This window comes from Manis pentadactyla, chromosome 8 (assembly GCF_030020395.1).
Source record: "Manis pentadactyla isolate mManPen7 chromosome 8, mManPen7.hap1, whole genome shotgun sequence".
Classification (NCBI taxonomy): domain Eukaryota; kingdom Metazoa; phylum Chordata; class Mammalia; order Pholidota; family Manidae; genus Manis; species Manis pentadactyla.
Window position 1 is genome coordinate 135,692,126 of NC_080026.1, and position 13,992 is coordinate 135,706,117.

Consider the following 13,992-nt stretch of genomic DNA (forward strand, 5'->3'; position numbering starts at 1 on the left):
TTACAGCTTGTATGAGTCAAGTCTATGCAGCAAATGACTTTGGACTTCTTTGTGGATGTATTGTTTGCATTTGGAATTTAGATGCAAATTTGCAGATAAGGATGATATCATGACATATTCAACATGGCTTTAGGTCAGGTGGCCTTAGGGTGTCCTCATGTTTGAAGGGAGACCCAGAAAACTTCGAGTTCACGCTGGTTGTGTTTTCCTTTGTAACTGACAGACTTAAAAAGTTAAGTCCAAACCTCTAAGTTCATCTCATAATAGATTCCCCGGGAAACTATACAGCTGACCATTGTTGTGGCAAGTTCTGTGTAATAAGCTGGGAGTAGGGGTTCTCGGGGTGAGGGATTCCAGCTGGAGTGAGTCACCCATGTTCCCTGAGAATCACTGACAGGCTGTGTGGGGCTCTCCTTACCCTCAGGGGAGAGACAGTGTAGGGGTTTTCACTCAGACCCCTGGCTTTTAGCCCAGTAGAACGTGTACATCATTCCATCTTGTCAGGTGCGACTTACAGCGACGTGCATCTCCACTGCACAGTGGCCAGCTGATTGCTCTTGTCACCAGCCCTTCTATGTTCCCATGAGCTCCTGGAGATCCCAGGGTCCTTCTGAAGGATCTTGGTGGGAAAGGAGTTTTCCCCTGAGCTGGGAAGGTGGCCCGAGGCTTGGAGGAGGTGAAGGGAGGGTTCTCTTTGAATCCGCCCATGCCTGCTTGCAGTTCCTTCCTCCCAGTGTGCACCCTGTAGTCCGGCAGGCATTTGCCAACGGCCTCTTGTGAGTGCCCATCTGTGGGGTTACCTGTTATAAACAGGCTCCCCCTTCTGGGCCTGCTCTGGAGGATGGATCCCTAGGCCAGCAGGAGAGTGAGACCCTGAGGTTCACTGCCTCCCTGCCCCCAGCACACAAATGGGGGTTCTCTGGCTGATGAGGCCTTTCTGAATTTCTTGTAGCCCTTTTTGATTATGGCTTTTGTGCTTTGATAAAATTTCCAGACTGAGAGGTCGTGAGACTGCTCTGCCTTATCAATGAGGCTGTTCAGTGGTGGGTGGCCAGAGAGGTTAAGTGACATGTCCGAGGTCACACAGCTAATTAGTGGCAGGTCCTGGACTGGCAGCCCGGCCTCCTGCCCTGGCCTTGAGCTCCATCATTCCTCACTTGTGCCATGGTCAGCGTCACTGGGGTAGCCGTGTGTCTTCCCACAGCAGCTCCTTTGGCTGTGATAGCAGCCCGCTGGGATTATTGTAATAATGGCTTTTAAATGAAAGCTTAATATACTAGTTGTGTACATGAAAAGCCAGAGTAGAGCAGTAAAAAAGGCAAAAATAAAAAACAGTAAAGCAAGGGGGCTTTTTCCTTAAGGGATCCTTGTTCTTCGCCCAGAGTGGGCCACCTGCTCTTGACAGAGACACTCCTTGGAGCCCCTGGATGAGCAGGTGGGTCATGCACAGGTGGCCAAGGAGCAGCTCTGCGTGGTGGTGCTTGGTCTGCAGGCGGCACGTTGCTTATGAAGCTGGCGAGGTTTTCCTGTCAGGCTGTTACCAGAGGTCCCTTCTGTTCTCAGTGGGAAGAAATGTACTGAGCTCATCTGTTGTTGGTGGGGGGCTGTTTGTTTTCAGGTTTGATTTTTTTTGCACAAATGAAGGCTCACCTTACTTCAAAATGCAGAGGTCTGCTTTGTTCTCTTGCTCCCTGGGGTCCCCATTCAGGAACCCGGATAGCTGCTTGGCAGGAAGAGAGAAGATCCGTGCAGAAAGCTTCTCTCTTGACCCATCCCAAGTCTGATCCTAGGCATCAACTCAGGACATTGGCTTGTGGTTCTAATTCTTAACCAGTTTTCTTTTTCATTCAGCTCCTTAGAAGAACGCAGAGGAGGTCAACATTGCCAGTTGTCATCTCAGTGTGCCAGTTGGTGTTGTGATTCTCTTTGTCTGCCCAGACACGTATGCCCACAGCCAGCATCCAACAAGGGATGGTGACAGGAGCCTCAGTAGGCTGTGGACACTAGATGGGGGATGCGTCATTGAAAACCCATCAATAGCATTTCAGCCGCTCTGGGCTCGGGCTGCCCACAGAGGAGAGGGACCAAGCAGATAATGAAGGGCCTTGAAAAATTGTCCTCTTCCTCACAAGTCTGAAGCTGCTGCTGAAAACTGCTTTTTTCGTGTCTTTAAATGCTGATGTTATTTTGTGCAAAACATTTCATAATCATCTAATACAATATTTGTAATACACTGCTATGGAAAAGTGTGAATTAGATGGTTTTGTAGAATTCATGGTTAATGCTGTGAATAGTGGATTAGTTTTACAGGTATAATTTCCCCCACTCCCCAGGTGATGTTCGAAATGATATCTATGTAACATTAGTTCAAGGAGATTTTGATAAAGGAAGCAAAACCACAGCGAAGAATGTTGAGGTCACAGTGTCGGTGTATGACGAAGATGGAAAACGACTGGAGGTATTTGTCATTACAAAATTGAACCTGTAGTGGTTAAGCTTTACTTTCCGAGTGTTTACCTTGGCTCTGCGACAAAACGCCAAAGGACACGTGTGGGGCTGTGTGGACCTGTTTCTAGGGCTGGGTGTTTACCCTTTCTTCCCATTCTCCAGTTTGCCTTAGAGGTCCTGTGTCTGCTGGGTCTGGGTAGCCAGCCTGCGTCAGGAGATCCCTGTGGTCCCGACCACCTTCTTTGCCCAACCCTGTTACGGCTTCTCACCTGCCGGTGTGCACCTGAGGCTCAAAGGTCTAGCAATTACACTACCAGTTCAGATACCGTATGATCACCATGTGGGAGATGAGAACACTTGCTCAGGGTCAGGTGACAGGTGGATCTGGGGTTTCAATCTGGGCATCTCCTCTCATGCTCTCCTGGGTGGTGGTTACCAAGACCTCATCCTGCACGGTCACGGCAGCCTGCAGGACGGGTTGTGTCTTGGGAAATGCCCAGAGGTGGTAGCCTCCTCTGATAACCGGTGGCCGATCCACAGCAGGTATCTCTGCCAGCTGCCTCTCTGGTCCATGGTTGGAAGGCTGGGCACCCCTGGGCCCATGTGGCTGAGAGCAATACCTGTGTGGGTACATGAGGCTCAGCTGTGCCAGGAGGTGGGTGGTGTCCTTTCGGGGTGGCCCACGTCTGTTGTCACTGCTGGGCCATGCTGTCCTTGGCACTTGGGCTTTCCCAGTATCAGCCCCACTGGAGTTGAGAGGTCAGTGTTTATGGCTGGAGGAACCAAAGGCGTGTGGCCGCCTCCGTTGCTGGTCTGTAACCCTTTGTCCTAGACCTACCGAGTGAGGCAGCAGCTCTTTGCACATCCTGAAGTTACAGTTATTGGGGGTGAGGGCGTGAAGGATGGAGGGCCGTAGCTCCCCTGCCTCAATACCATCAAGATCTCATGAGTCCAACAGCAGGGTTTTACGCCGGCTGCCGGCTCCGGATGGATCTGTCCTCCCACTACTGGGAGCATGCTCATCTGTGCTGGCCTCTGTTGGCATTCGTGGAGCGCCCTGCCTCCTCCTGCCGGCCTGTCTCCCGGGGGCGGGAGGTGAGGAGATGTGTACAGTGTCAAGCTCCCTGAGGTCTGACACGAACTCTTTATGCCTTCTTTTAAAGCACGTGATTTTCCCGGGTGCTGGTGATGAAGCGATTTCAGAGTACAAGTCTGTGATTTACTACCAAGTAAAACAGCCACGCTGGTTTGAGACTGTTAAGGTATCATTTACGTAGCCATTTTATCCCATGGGGTTGATTAGGAAATGCTCATTTGTATCCCAAGGAGGTCCCCACCTCCCACCCAACTCAGGGTCTGCTCGCTGGTGGGTACCCTGCACAGGCACAGGAGCTCTCCCAGCAGAGCCGTTCAAGGTTGCTAAGGAACCATGCTGGTATTTCTTGGAATACATTTATTCTCAGCTCCATTTGGACATAAAAATAGGACGTTCATGGAGACAAATGACAGAGTCCTTTAAAGACAGTGATTATCGTTCTCTTCTTGGATCTGTTTTACGTGTGGCATGCTATCTGTACACCAAGTGGAAAGAAAGAGAGATGACAGTATATGCGTGCTGTTGCTGGCAAGACGGACTCCGTTCCCGTGGCACCGACTCTGTGTCTCAGAGCGGCGTGCTGACATCACCACTGTAGCCCACTGTGGTAAACACCAGCCCAAATGCCAAGGATTCTAATACTTGAAAATGAGGCCAGGGTTGGCTCCAGAGTACAGATGTTAGATGTGAGGATTAGGGACAATCTTTGCTTAAAGGCAGCATGTATTAGGTCTTTTTTCTTTTTCTGTAAGTCAACAAAAAAAGCTGTCTTCCTGCAGCTGGGGCAGGTCCCTGCAGCAGCCCAGGGAATATTGACACCTCTGAGAAGGGCTAAAAATGAAAACAGCCACTTTAAAAAATGGAGTTTTAACAGTGAGGATCAGAATGTTTAAGAAAACTTCAACTGTCTCACAGAGCCTGCTTGGTGTCCTTTAGAATGTGATCTTGTTTATGTTTTCAAAAGGCGTTTTTTGGGGCTTGGGGAAAATCAGGTAAGGGATTAGGTATGCAGTCTTTTCCCCCCTGCCTTGTGGAAATGTGTACAGTTGTATAGGATATCTACAGCCGAGTAAAGCCGTTCATGTGAGAAGATGTTGGAAGAGGCGCTTATATTTCCTTTTTCAATTTTGCAGGTGGCCATTCCCATTGAGGATGTTAACCGCAGTCACCTTCGGTTTACCTTCCGTCATAGATCATCACAGGACTGTGAGTAATCACTTTCTTATCCCATGTTGTTTTCAAGGGACAACTAGGGGAAAATTTCAATAAGCTGCTCTTGTTCTGAATTGTTCTAGAATGTTCCAGAACTTGGTTGTGACACTTAGAGATCTTGATGCTTCAGCTTATTTCCCACACTAACCTGTTCCTGGGAAATGTCGTCGACTTCTCATTGAACCAGGCACAGGAGGTCTTCATTTTACTCCTCCCTTTTCCCTGTTGCGACTTGCTGTCCATCCTTTGGGTCTCCGTTTTGACTTGTAATGCCATTCCATCCGCTGGAAAAGTCACTGAGGTACAGCATGTAGATTCCCAAAAAAAAAAAAATTAGCTCTTAATGCTTTTTACGTTGGAATTGAAGACCTCGAGAGCCTTTTTTTCTTTCTGGGTGGCCCCTGGTGTCTGGAGTCAGGCAGAGCTTTTCTCCTCGGAGATGTTGGTGCAGCATCGACCTTGGGAGGAGAAGCAGGTGTTGGAATCACTCCCCTTCCCAAGGAATCTGTCCTCAGTGACTGAAGTTTGTCTTACCATGTTTGCTGAATTAATTGTCTACTAAGGATGTGGCTCTGTGCTAGACACCAAATAAGATACCGCAAAAGGGAGATGCACCTTTGGTGGTCTGTACCCCACTTGGCAGTGGGCTAAGATTTGGGAAAATACATGACTGAGAATTGGCTACAGTTGTGTAAGCTGTGGCTTTGAAGGGAAGGGTGGCTCTGGAGGCTGTGTCTGTCACCACTGACCCTGTGGAGGCAAGGGCCTCTCGGGTCGGGGTCCTCTGCCTGGGCTCTGGGTGCCATGTCATCATGGGTGCTTCCGCCTGGGCATGAGAAGCCAGGTCTTGATGACCAAGCAAGACGGAGGCTGCTGACCCCCCTCAGCGTGATAACTGGCATAGAGTAGGGACCCCGTAGAGGATGGCAATGTGTCCATCACTCTTACTGTGTCTGTAGGCCTGTCTCGCCTGGACCCTCCCTCCCTGAGGTGTGGGGTCTGCAGAGGTGGGGGTGCAGGAGAGCAGCCTGGGAGAGTGAACATGGGAGCAGAGGCTTGAGGTTGGGGGCTGTGCACCTCTTTCTGGGGCCAGCGAGGAGCCTGGGCCGCACTGGTGCTCAGAGGTATGGGCAGGCGTGGCACGGGAGGTCTGCAGGGCTGGCGTGCGGAGAGCATGGATATCAGCCCCCAGGATGTACACGCGGTGGAGTGAGGCTAGGGAGGTGGTTGAACAAGGGGTGAAGGCCAGCACAGGGTCCGTCATGGTGAGTGGGTGTGTGAAGGTAGAGGGGGCGGGAGGACACAGGGCCATTCCGCCCCTTGACCTGTCCCAGGGTTTAAGTAGAGCTGGGATCTAGCTAAAAGGGGTCAGAGTTCAAGTAGAATAGGAGACGCTGGCGCATAAAGGAGGGCAGCTTGGGAAGCAGCGTGCATTGCACACTCGCCTTAGGGCGGAATCCAGGCCACCAGGCAGGCCAGGCCTCGCTGACTGTGCATGGCTATCTTGATGCAGAAACCTGTGGATAAGAACAACTATTAATAAACATTAACTAACCCATTCTGTACACTTGTACTGTGCTCCTCGCACAAGTATTTTTATGGTATTAATTAGTTCTCACAACACCCCATGTGGTATCAGTATGTCATCACTTTCTATATTACACATGGGGACACTGAGGCCCAGAGACCCACCAGAGTGGACCAGAGTCACCTAATTAGTGAGTGGAAGAGCTCTGATTCAAACCCCATTCCTTGGGTCTGAGTGTAGTACTCCCACGCCTCTGGCGTGTAGCAAGGCCAGTTCTGTCCTCTGATCTTTATTTAGCACCTGCTGGGTATACCGCTCACGGAGAGGGGTCTCTTCTTGCAGAGCTTAGGTTTGAATTGAGGTGTGAGGTCAGCTTGCAAGGACCAAGTAGAGAGTGGCAGCCTGGGAGAATCACATGGATTAGGGGAGTGTGTGAATGGGGGGCACCATGGCAGCGGCATGGTGCTTGGTGTCCTAGGTTGGTGAAACGGCAGGATCTGGGAGTAGGCCGGAGCTCTGCCAAGTGGGGTGCTGGGGAGATGGCGGGGCACCCTGCTGGAGGGCAAGGACAAAGTCTAGAATCCACAGAGGACTCGTCTCTAAAGCAAGCTCTCCGTTCACTGGAAGCTCATTCTCTCTAATTAATAAATTACACTAGGGCAGAGGGATATCTTCTGTAGCATTTTAATTTTCAAAATCCTTGTTTTTCTTGTCACTTTTAAGTACTCATTACAGACAAGATGCTATCACCCAACATACCACGACACATTTGCATAATTAATGAAGTCTCCCTGGCCACAGCTTGTGGGGTTTCGGAAACGTGTTGAGCATTGAAAATGTGATGCTGGTGAAATCCTGGGCTGCCCGCCGCTGGAATGGCAGTGGCTATGGGGGCCTCTCCAGCTGGCCCTGTCTGCAGACCCTCTGGGTCAGAAGCAGAAAGAACTGAGGCCACGTTGTAACACTGCACGTGCCCTGAGTGAGGTCCAAGCTGCTTACCCCTAAAGGGGAGGTGAGCTCAGGGAACCGGTGATGGGGCTTCTCATGCTGGGATCTGTCCTTGGTCGGAAAGTTGGATGCTGGTGTGCCTAACACACTCCGGCAGCTTGTTAGCAATTCTAGGTGCATCAGCTTGTGTTTTACATGATGAGAGCAGATGTATGCTCCTGAGTCCAGCCTGCCAGGAGTTGAGCCTCCCCTGTTTGTAGGGGCCTGGTTAGGTGGACAGCCTTGGCTCGTGTGGCCCCTGACGTTTTGTGTCTTGTCTGCCTCGTCATGGCGCTAATGAGCATGCAGCAAATGCAGTCCGTCCCTTTGAGGTGAAGCTGTAGAATGTTAATAAAAGGCACAGTTTTATTTTGTGCTACTTAATAGTAGGATCAGGGTAGCCGTCTGCTGGCAGGTACGTTCCCGTGTCCTTTGGAGCCACGACTGCTTTTATAGAGGCAAATCTCTTTTTTTTATGTGAGCCCAAACTTAGAAGCATCTGTTCTTTCTCACCTGAACATTGAGCTATTTTATGTTTTCTAGTACCCTTGTGCATATTTATCAATTCCTAGGGCTCTTAATTTTTTACTTCATCCCTCCCATTGTTTTTGGTTGGTTAGTTTTCATCCTTTTAGTCAGCTGGCATTGATTGAACACCTACTGTGTGCTAGAGACTGATGGACACGGGCACTGTGAAGGTTACCGAGACACATTCCTCATGCGTTGTGCCTTTGGGGAAGTATTTTGAGCCTCTGACTCGAGGAGGGTGGACGTGTGCTCCTTCCCTGTTAGACCTCTGCCCTTCCATCTGAGAAGAGAGTCTGGGATATGCAGTTCTAAAGATGCTTTCTAGCTCTGGGACTTGGTGTTTCCCTGCCACACTCAGATGCCTCTTGCGGGATTCATGGCGAATCTGTTTGTTCTCTTCAGACCCCAGATCCCTCTCTACCCGACCCGGGGCCCTTGCTGCCTGCTGCTCACCAGCTACACTGGCTTCCTGTCCCCAAATGGGCCATGCCCATCCCCGCATCCATGCCTCTGCATTTGGCCATCTCTTTTTCTGGAAGGTTTACACCTAAGCTTGTGTGCCATGCATCTTCTCAGAGAGGCCTTTTCCAGCATCCAGCTGGGTCAGCCCTGTTCCCACCGCCAGCCTATAACAGATCACCAAGTTCTGTTGCTTTGTCATCTACCGAACTTGTTTATTGTTATCTCCCAGCTAGAATAAATACTTATTGAATTCCTCCTGTGTGGCAGCCACTATTTCATGCGCTGGGGAAATCACGATGACAAAACACACAATGTCTCTTGCATTTCAAAGTGCAGTGAATGAAAGTAACTGTAAACAACAACATGCTTACACACACACGTTCATGAGTCTGGTGGCCTGGTAGTGATCAGGACTGTGTCAGAGTCAGCTCAGGCTGCTGTAGCAAAATACCACAGACTGGGCACTGAAATAGCACAGTTTTTCTCCCACAGTTCTGGAGCCTGGAAGCCTAAGGTCAGGGCGCCAGCACGGCAGTTCTGGGGAAGGCCTCCTGCGTGTTGCTGACAGCTGCCTTCCTGCCGTGAACACTTCTAGAGGGGGGCAGCTCTGGTGTCTCCTCTTGCAAGGGCCCCGGTTCTGTGGGGCTCAGGGCTCCACCTGGATGACCTCACTTAACTAAGCCCTGCCTTTTGGGTTTTATCTCCAAAACAGTGTCCTGGGGGTGCGGGCTTCAGCAAGAATGCTGGGGGCACAGTACAGTCCATAGCAATTGTGAGGAAAAGGGAGTTGGGAGGGAAAGCGTGTGACCAGGTCACTGATTCACTATTTCAGACAGGCTGGTCTCCTGGAGCAGGTGACCCTTCAGCAGAAGCAGGAGTGAAGTGAGGCACCGTGTCTCGCGTGCAGATGGCTGAGGGGAGCGGGTACCGTGCCAGAGGTCATGGTCACGTCTGTAGTCCCCCTGTAGTTGATACTAGTGATGTAGGAGGTGGGAGTGAGTCTGTTTTGTTTTGCATATTGATGGCCAGTGTCCTGAGCCTGCCTGTGTTCAGGGCCTGCTGGTCCCCATGGGTCTGTGTGTCCCTGTGTCAAACCACACTGTCTTCACTACGGCCACTCTGTGGTTACTCTTGGCTTCGAGGGTTTCAGGTGTTCCCCCATGTTCTTCAAATTGACCTGCTACTCCGTGGTTTAGAATCAGTTTGTAAGTTTCATGAGGAAACCCTTCCATGAGATTTAATTGAAATCACTTTGAATTTATAGATTAATGGGAGCACTGCTGATTCCTTGTGAGAAGAGTCTTGCTAATGGTGAACATTGCCCATTTCTCCATTTATTTACGTTTATTTTAACATCTATCACCACAGTTTTGTAATTTTTTTCATAACGGCAGCTCTTGTAGCACTTCCTGATGTTATTTTGTTACCATGGCCATTAAAGACGATCATTGGTTTCTGTTGCAGCCAAGGATAAATCTGAGAAGATATTTGCACTAGCATTTGTAAAACTGATGAGATATGATGGGACCACTCTGAGGGACGGAGAGCACGATCTGATCGTCTATAAGGTGTGTGTGCATTTTGCTGGTGGGAAAGCTGCTGTCTAGCAACTTAGTTATGCAGATGGACAGCTGGTGAGCAGCCCATTTGCTGTTCTACAGAGAGATGATGATACACAGTAACACTTTAGATACTGTGTAAGAAATGTTCTGTTAACACCAATTAATCTACAGGAATAAGGGAAATCATTAAAATAGCCTAGGAAATGATAAAGAACAAATACTAGGATGGTTGAAAGGATTAAGGATGACAAGGGATAGGAAAAAGTTGTGTCGCTGGCTGTGAATAATGTTCGACATGTTGCGTGATTAAACCCCCAGGCCGAAGCGAGGAAGCTGGAAGATGCCGGGACGTACCTGAGCCTGCCGTCTACGAAAGCAGAGTTAGAGGAAAAGGGGCACCTGGCGATGGGGAAGAGCATGCAGAGCCTCGGGAGCTGTACCATCAGCAAAGACTCCTTCCAGATCTCCACTCTCGTGTGTTCCACCAAGCTCACCCAGAACGGTGAGTTTGGGGACGTGCTCACCCCAGGGGCTTTCCTCCCAGAACTCTGTCCTTTCCCCTGCTCCCTGCTGAGTAAAGGAGGCCGCTACAGCAGGTGCATGAGAGCCCTTCCTGCAGCCTCCGGTCATGGCCCTGGGGGACCAGGAAAGAGTGGGTGGCATCCCTCATCCTTTAAAATTCATGCTCCAGTTTTGATCTAAGGATTAACCTTAAAGAGAGATAGAGCAATGGATTTACTTTTTAAAAAGCCGTTTGTCCAGAGGAAGGTAGCATGGCATAGGGAAAGTGCAGAGGATTAGAGTCAGACCGGAGACCCAGGCGAGCCCTAGCCCAGTGCTCACCCTGGGACTGACCTTGGACAAGAGCCTCTGGCCTGTCTGGACCTCATGTTCCTCCTCTGGGCACGTGCGATGCTGCTGCCTCGCCGTGGGCTCTGGGAGTGTCCGGGGCTGCAGGATGTGAGGTACACCCTCTTTGAGTCTTCTCCTCTCTCAGCTACTCACTGAGATAATTAGCAGTTATCTTTATTTCTAAAAGTTGGTTTTGGTGCTATTTCTAGGTGCCCCGGCGGTGAGATAAGGCACCCCTTGCTGACTCCGGACACCAAAGGCCAGCCTTACTGCAGCATTAGGGTGCCTGGTGGCCCTGTGCTGGGCCATCCAGGCTGCTCCTCGTCGCTGTCCCCACTAGCGGCCTCCCCAGCAGCACGGCTCTCTGACCCGAGCGCTTTTTACTCAGAGCACACTGTGTGCACGAGGTAGAGGCTCCTCTGCACAAGTCGTACATTCAAATATTGCATCCTCCACAGTGACCGTATCACGGTGGTGCAGAGTGACTTTATGCTCTCTTGAAGCTCAGCTTGAAAACCCAATTTTTTCCTCTTAGCCACCCTGTACGGGTTCTGAAAATTAATGTCTGTTGTTCTCATGAGTTGGGTCCCTGGGGGTTGCCCGTAAGTCTTGGCAGTAGTCTCACGTCTGCCTGAGGAACAGCCATCCTTTGGACCTTAACAGGATAAACAGGACAGAGCACAGGAGCGCCCCTGCATTGGCAGAAAGCATGCCGGCTATTTGCTGGTGCAGGTCCTTGTCAAACCTGGTGCACCTGTTGTCTCTGCTCTGTTACACAGGCCACACAAACTATGCTTTATCCTCACCGGTCTCGTGTGCAAAGGGTGCAGAGGAACACATCACATGCTTGGAGGCCATTTGGATACATCTCTTAAATGGTACCTTCGCCGTCATAGTTGGCCTGAGGCATTAGGAATTATCCTGCTTGTGGTCATGCAGTAATCTCCATAAGCCGGTGAAAACCCTTAGCTGGGTCCCTGGGCTCTGTGCAGGCACGGGGAAGGGTGGAGGAGGCACAGGATGCTTGTAAATTTAGTGCCCCCGGGAGTGTTTGGGGTCGTAAGGTGGGTGCTGGTCTGGGACTGAGTCATGGACAGGATGCCCAGATAGGTCAGATGTGGATGTGGCCACTAGCCTGGCAGCTGCCCTGTCCACAGCCTCATTTAACTCAGCAACGGCAGCCTCTCCGGTGAGCGGTCACCCAATCCCTGTGGCATGTTGGGTTTTGAATAGGAGCTGCTGTGTGCTGCCATTTTTCCCTATATAGGAAGCCACCGGTTTGTACGTGGGTCATATTCCAAAAGCATGTTTGGAAGTTGTTATTTAGAGCTTCAACGTATTTTCCCCAGAACATTCAACAGTGTTCTGAAGGGCAGTTAGGTTGTGAGGCCCACCTACAGAATCCTTCTTAGCCCACGTTTTTCTGGAGAAGAGAACTGTGGACTAGGAGATCCCTGAGATACTAAGTCGCAGAACTCTCCCAGGGTGGTGATTTCGACATGATTTCGATTTCAGGTCCAACCCCCTCCTCCCCCGACTCACTGCATCTCACCAGCCCAGGGTATCCCTCCCTGGAATGGAGGCAGCGAGCGCCCTGGGCCCAGCAGCAGCTGTTGCCAGGCAACCAGAGGATTCCGATGCTGCTCACCCAGGGTAAAGGGGCGCATCTCTCGGCTTTCGTTTCACACCAGCCAGCAATCCGTCTATTGGGGATGGTGGTGTGGCAGGCCTGTGCAGGGTAGAGCTGCCCCAGTTGGCCTCTGAGCATCAGATTCTCATTTTGAGGGAGTCATATTCCTGAGACCATGATTTGTTACTGCAAAGTTCCATCTCTTAGGGAAAAAAGCAGGGGCTGAATTATTCATCGAGGTTGGTATTAAACATCTCTGTTCTCAGCGTTATGCTTGATGCTATGGGGGATATGAAAACATGCGTAATGTGGGATTCCTTTCCTCGGTTAGCTCACTGTGTAATTAGAGAGTGAGAAGTCATGAAACAGTCTTTATGGGCCAGACTGCGGTGTCCTCTGGGAACACAGGCACAGGGCAGGCCAGCCCCATCTGCCATGCGTAGCTGGGGCTGGGCAAGCTCTGCATTCTGAAAACGTGTTCCCTCCTCAAGCTGTTCTTTCTCTAGGAATTTTCCCAATTTTACCCAGGTAAACCTCAGCCTCCCCCACATCCAAACTGTCACTAGCTTGCATGAATAGGATCCAGGTAATTAACTAGTCTCCATTAAAAAAATACTGGTAACTCTTGTGAGATGGAAATCGTCCTTAACTCTAGGACTGATAGCATGCATGGGCAGGATGTAGCCTTTTTTGTTACTTCATTTTCCCTTAGAGATTAAAACATGTTGACTTTGACGACGAGTGGCTGAAATGTTCTTTCCCCAGTCATCTCTGCGAAGGACTGTTGTCATTAGTCTTCATGCCGGTCATCATGCTAAGTCCTTCTCCTTGTCGTACCATTTAATTCTTGCACCATTTAATTCTGTGAATTAGGCAACATTGTGCCTATTGCTCAGATAGGAAAACTGAGGCTATTTGCTCCAGGTCATAGAGTGTGGTGTGGCCCAGCTGGTATTTGAGCCTGTGCTTTATATGTTCCACAGTACTGTAGGACACTGTCCCCTTTTCATTTTCCCATTTTTTTAACTCTTCCCTTTGTCAGTTACACTTGCAGGTAGGGTCAGATAAATGCGAATGTGTGTTTCGATGCTCAGCACATGTTTGCCCTTTGGGTGGTCTGATCCTTAAATTACAATTGGTTGCCTGAAATTCTACCTTTTGCCAAAATTGTATTTTTCTTTTCATTATTTGCTAGGGTTTCCCTTTTGTAGACAATCTGTGTCACTGACATTTGTTCTCATTGAACAGAAACAGTAAATTAGATGCACTTTGCTAGTTGTGTTTTTCACGGAACAGGATAATGCTGTAACCTGATGTGACCATTTTGTGGACACATGTTCCCTCCCGGAGATGTTTTTGGATTCCGTCTTCATGCCTTAAACAAAATCATCTTGCTGTCTTGAACAAAGTCATTAGTGGACATTGTCTTCCACATTTGGTGTGATTTTTCTATTAGAAAACAAAGACACAGAAATTCCACTGTAAGAAGCAGACAGCCCTGGAAGGCTGGCTGGGGCGAGGGCACGGAGCTCAGCACAGCTGTGGCCCCGGGGCCTGGGGTTCCCGTCTCCTTTCTGTGCCGACACCTTGCAGTTTCAGTACCTGAATTTGTTAGTTATTTTAGTTTATTATTTTATCTAAAAAAAAAAAAAGACCAAAAACTAGCATGTTGTTCTTTAACAGGAAA

At 49.8% G+C, this 13,992-nt stretch overlaps 1 protein-coding gene across 5 annotated transcripts in view; it reads left to right on the plus strand.

Annotated features, from left to right (window-relative positions):
• The window catches only part of DOCK1 (dedicator of cytokinesis 1), a 480,397-nt gene that overhangs the window by 94,312 nt on the left and 372,093 nt on the right, over nt 1-13,992 (plus strand). For all 5 annotated transcript variants that reach the window (XM_057506476.1, XM_036899031.2, XM_057506478.1 and 2 more), the window contains exons 14-18: nt 2,334-2,458; nt 3,612-3,710; nt 4,678-4,750; nt 9,726-9,829; nt 10,142-10,325. In XM_057506476.1, coding sequence (XP_057362459.1) covers nt 2,334-2,458; nt 3,612-3,710; nt 4,678-4,750; nt 9,726-9,829; nt 10,142-10,325 — 585 coding nt within the window. The remainder of the gene's footprint in view (nt 1-2,333; nt 2,459-3,611; nt 3,711-4,677; nt 4,751-9,725; nt 9,830-10,141; nt 10,326-13,992) is intronic.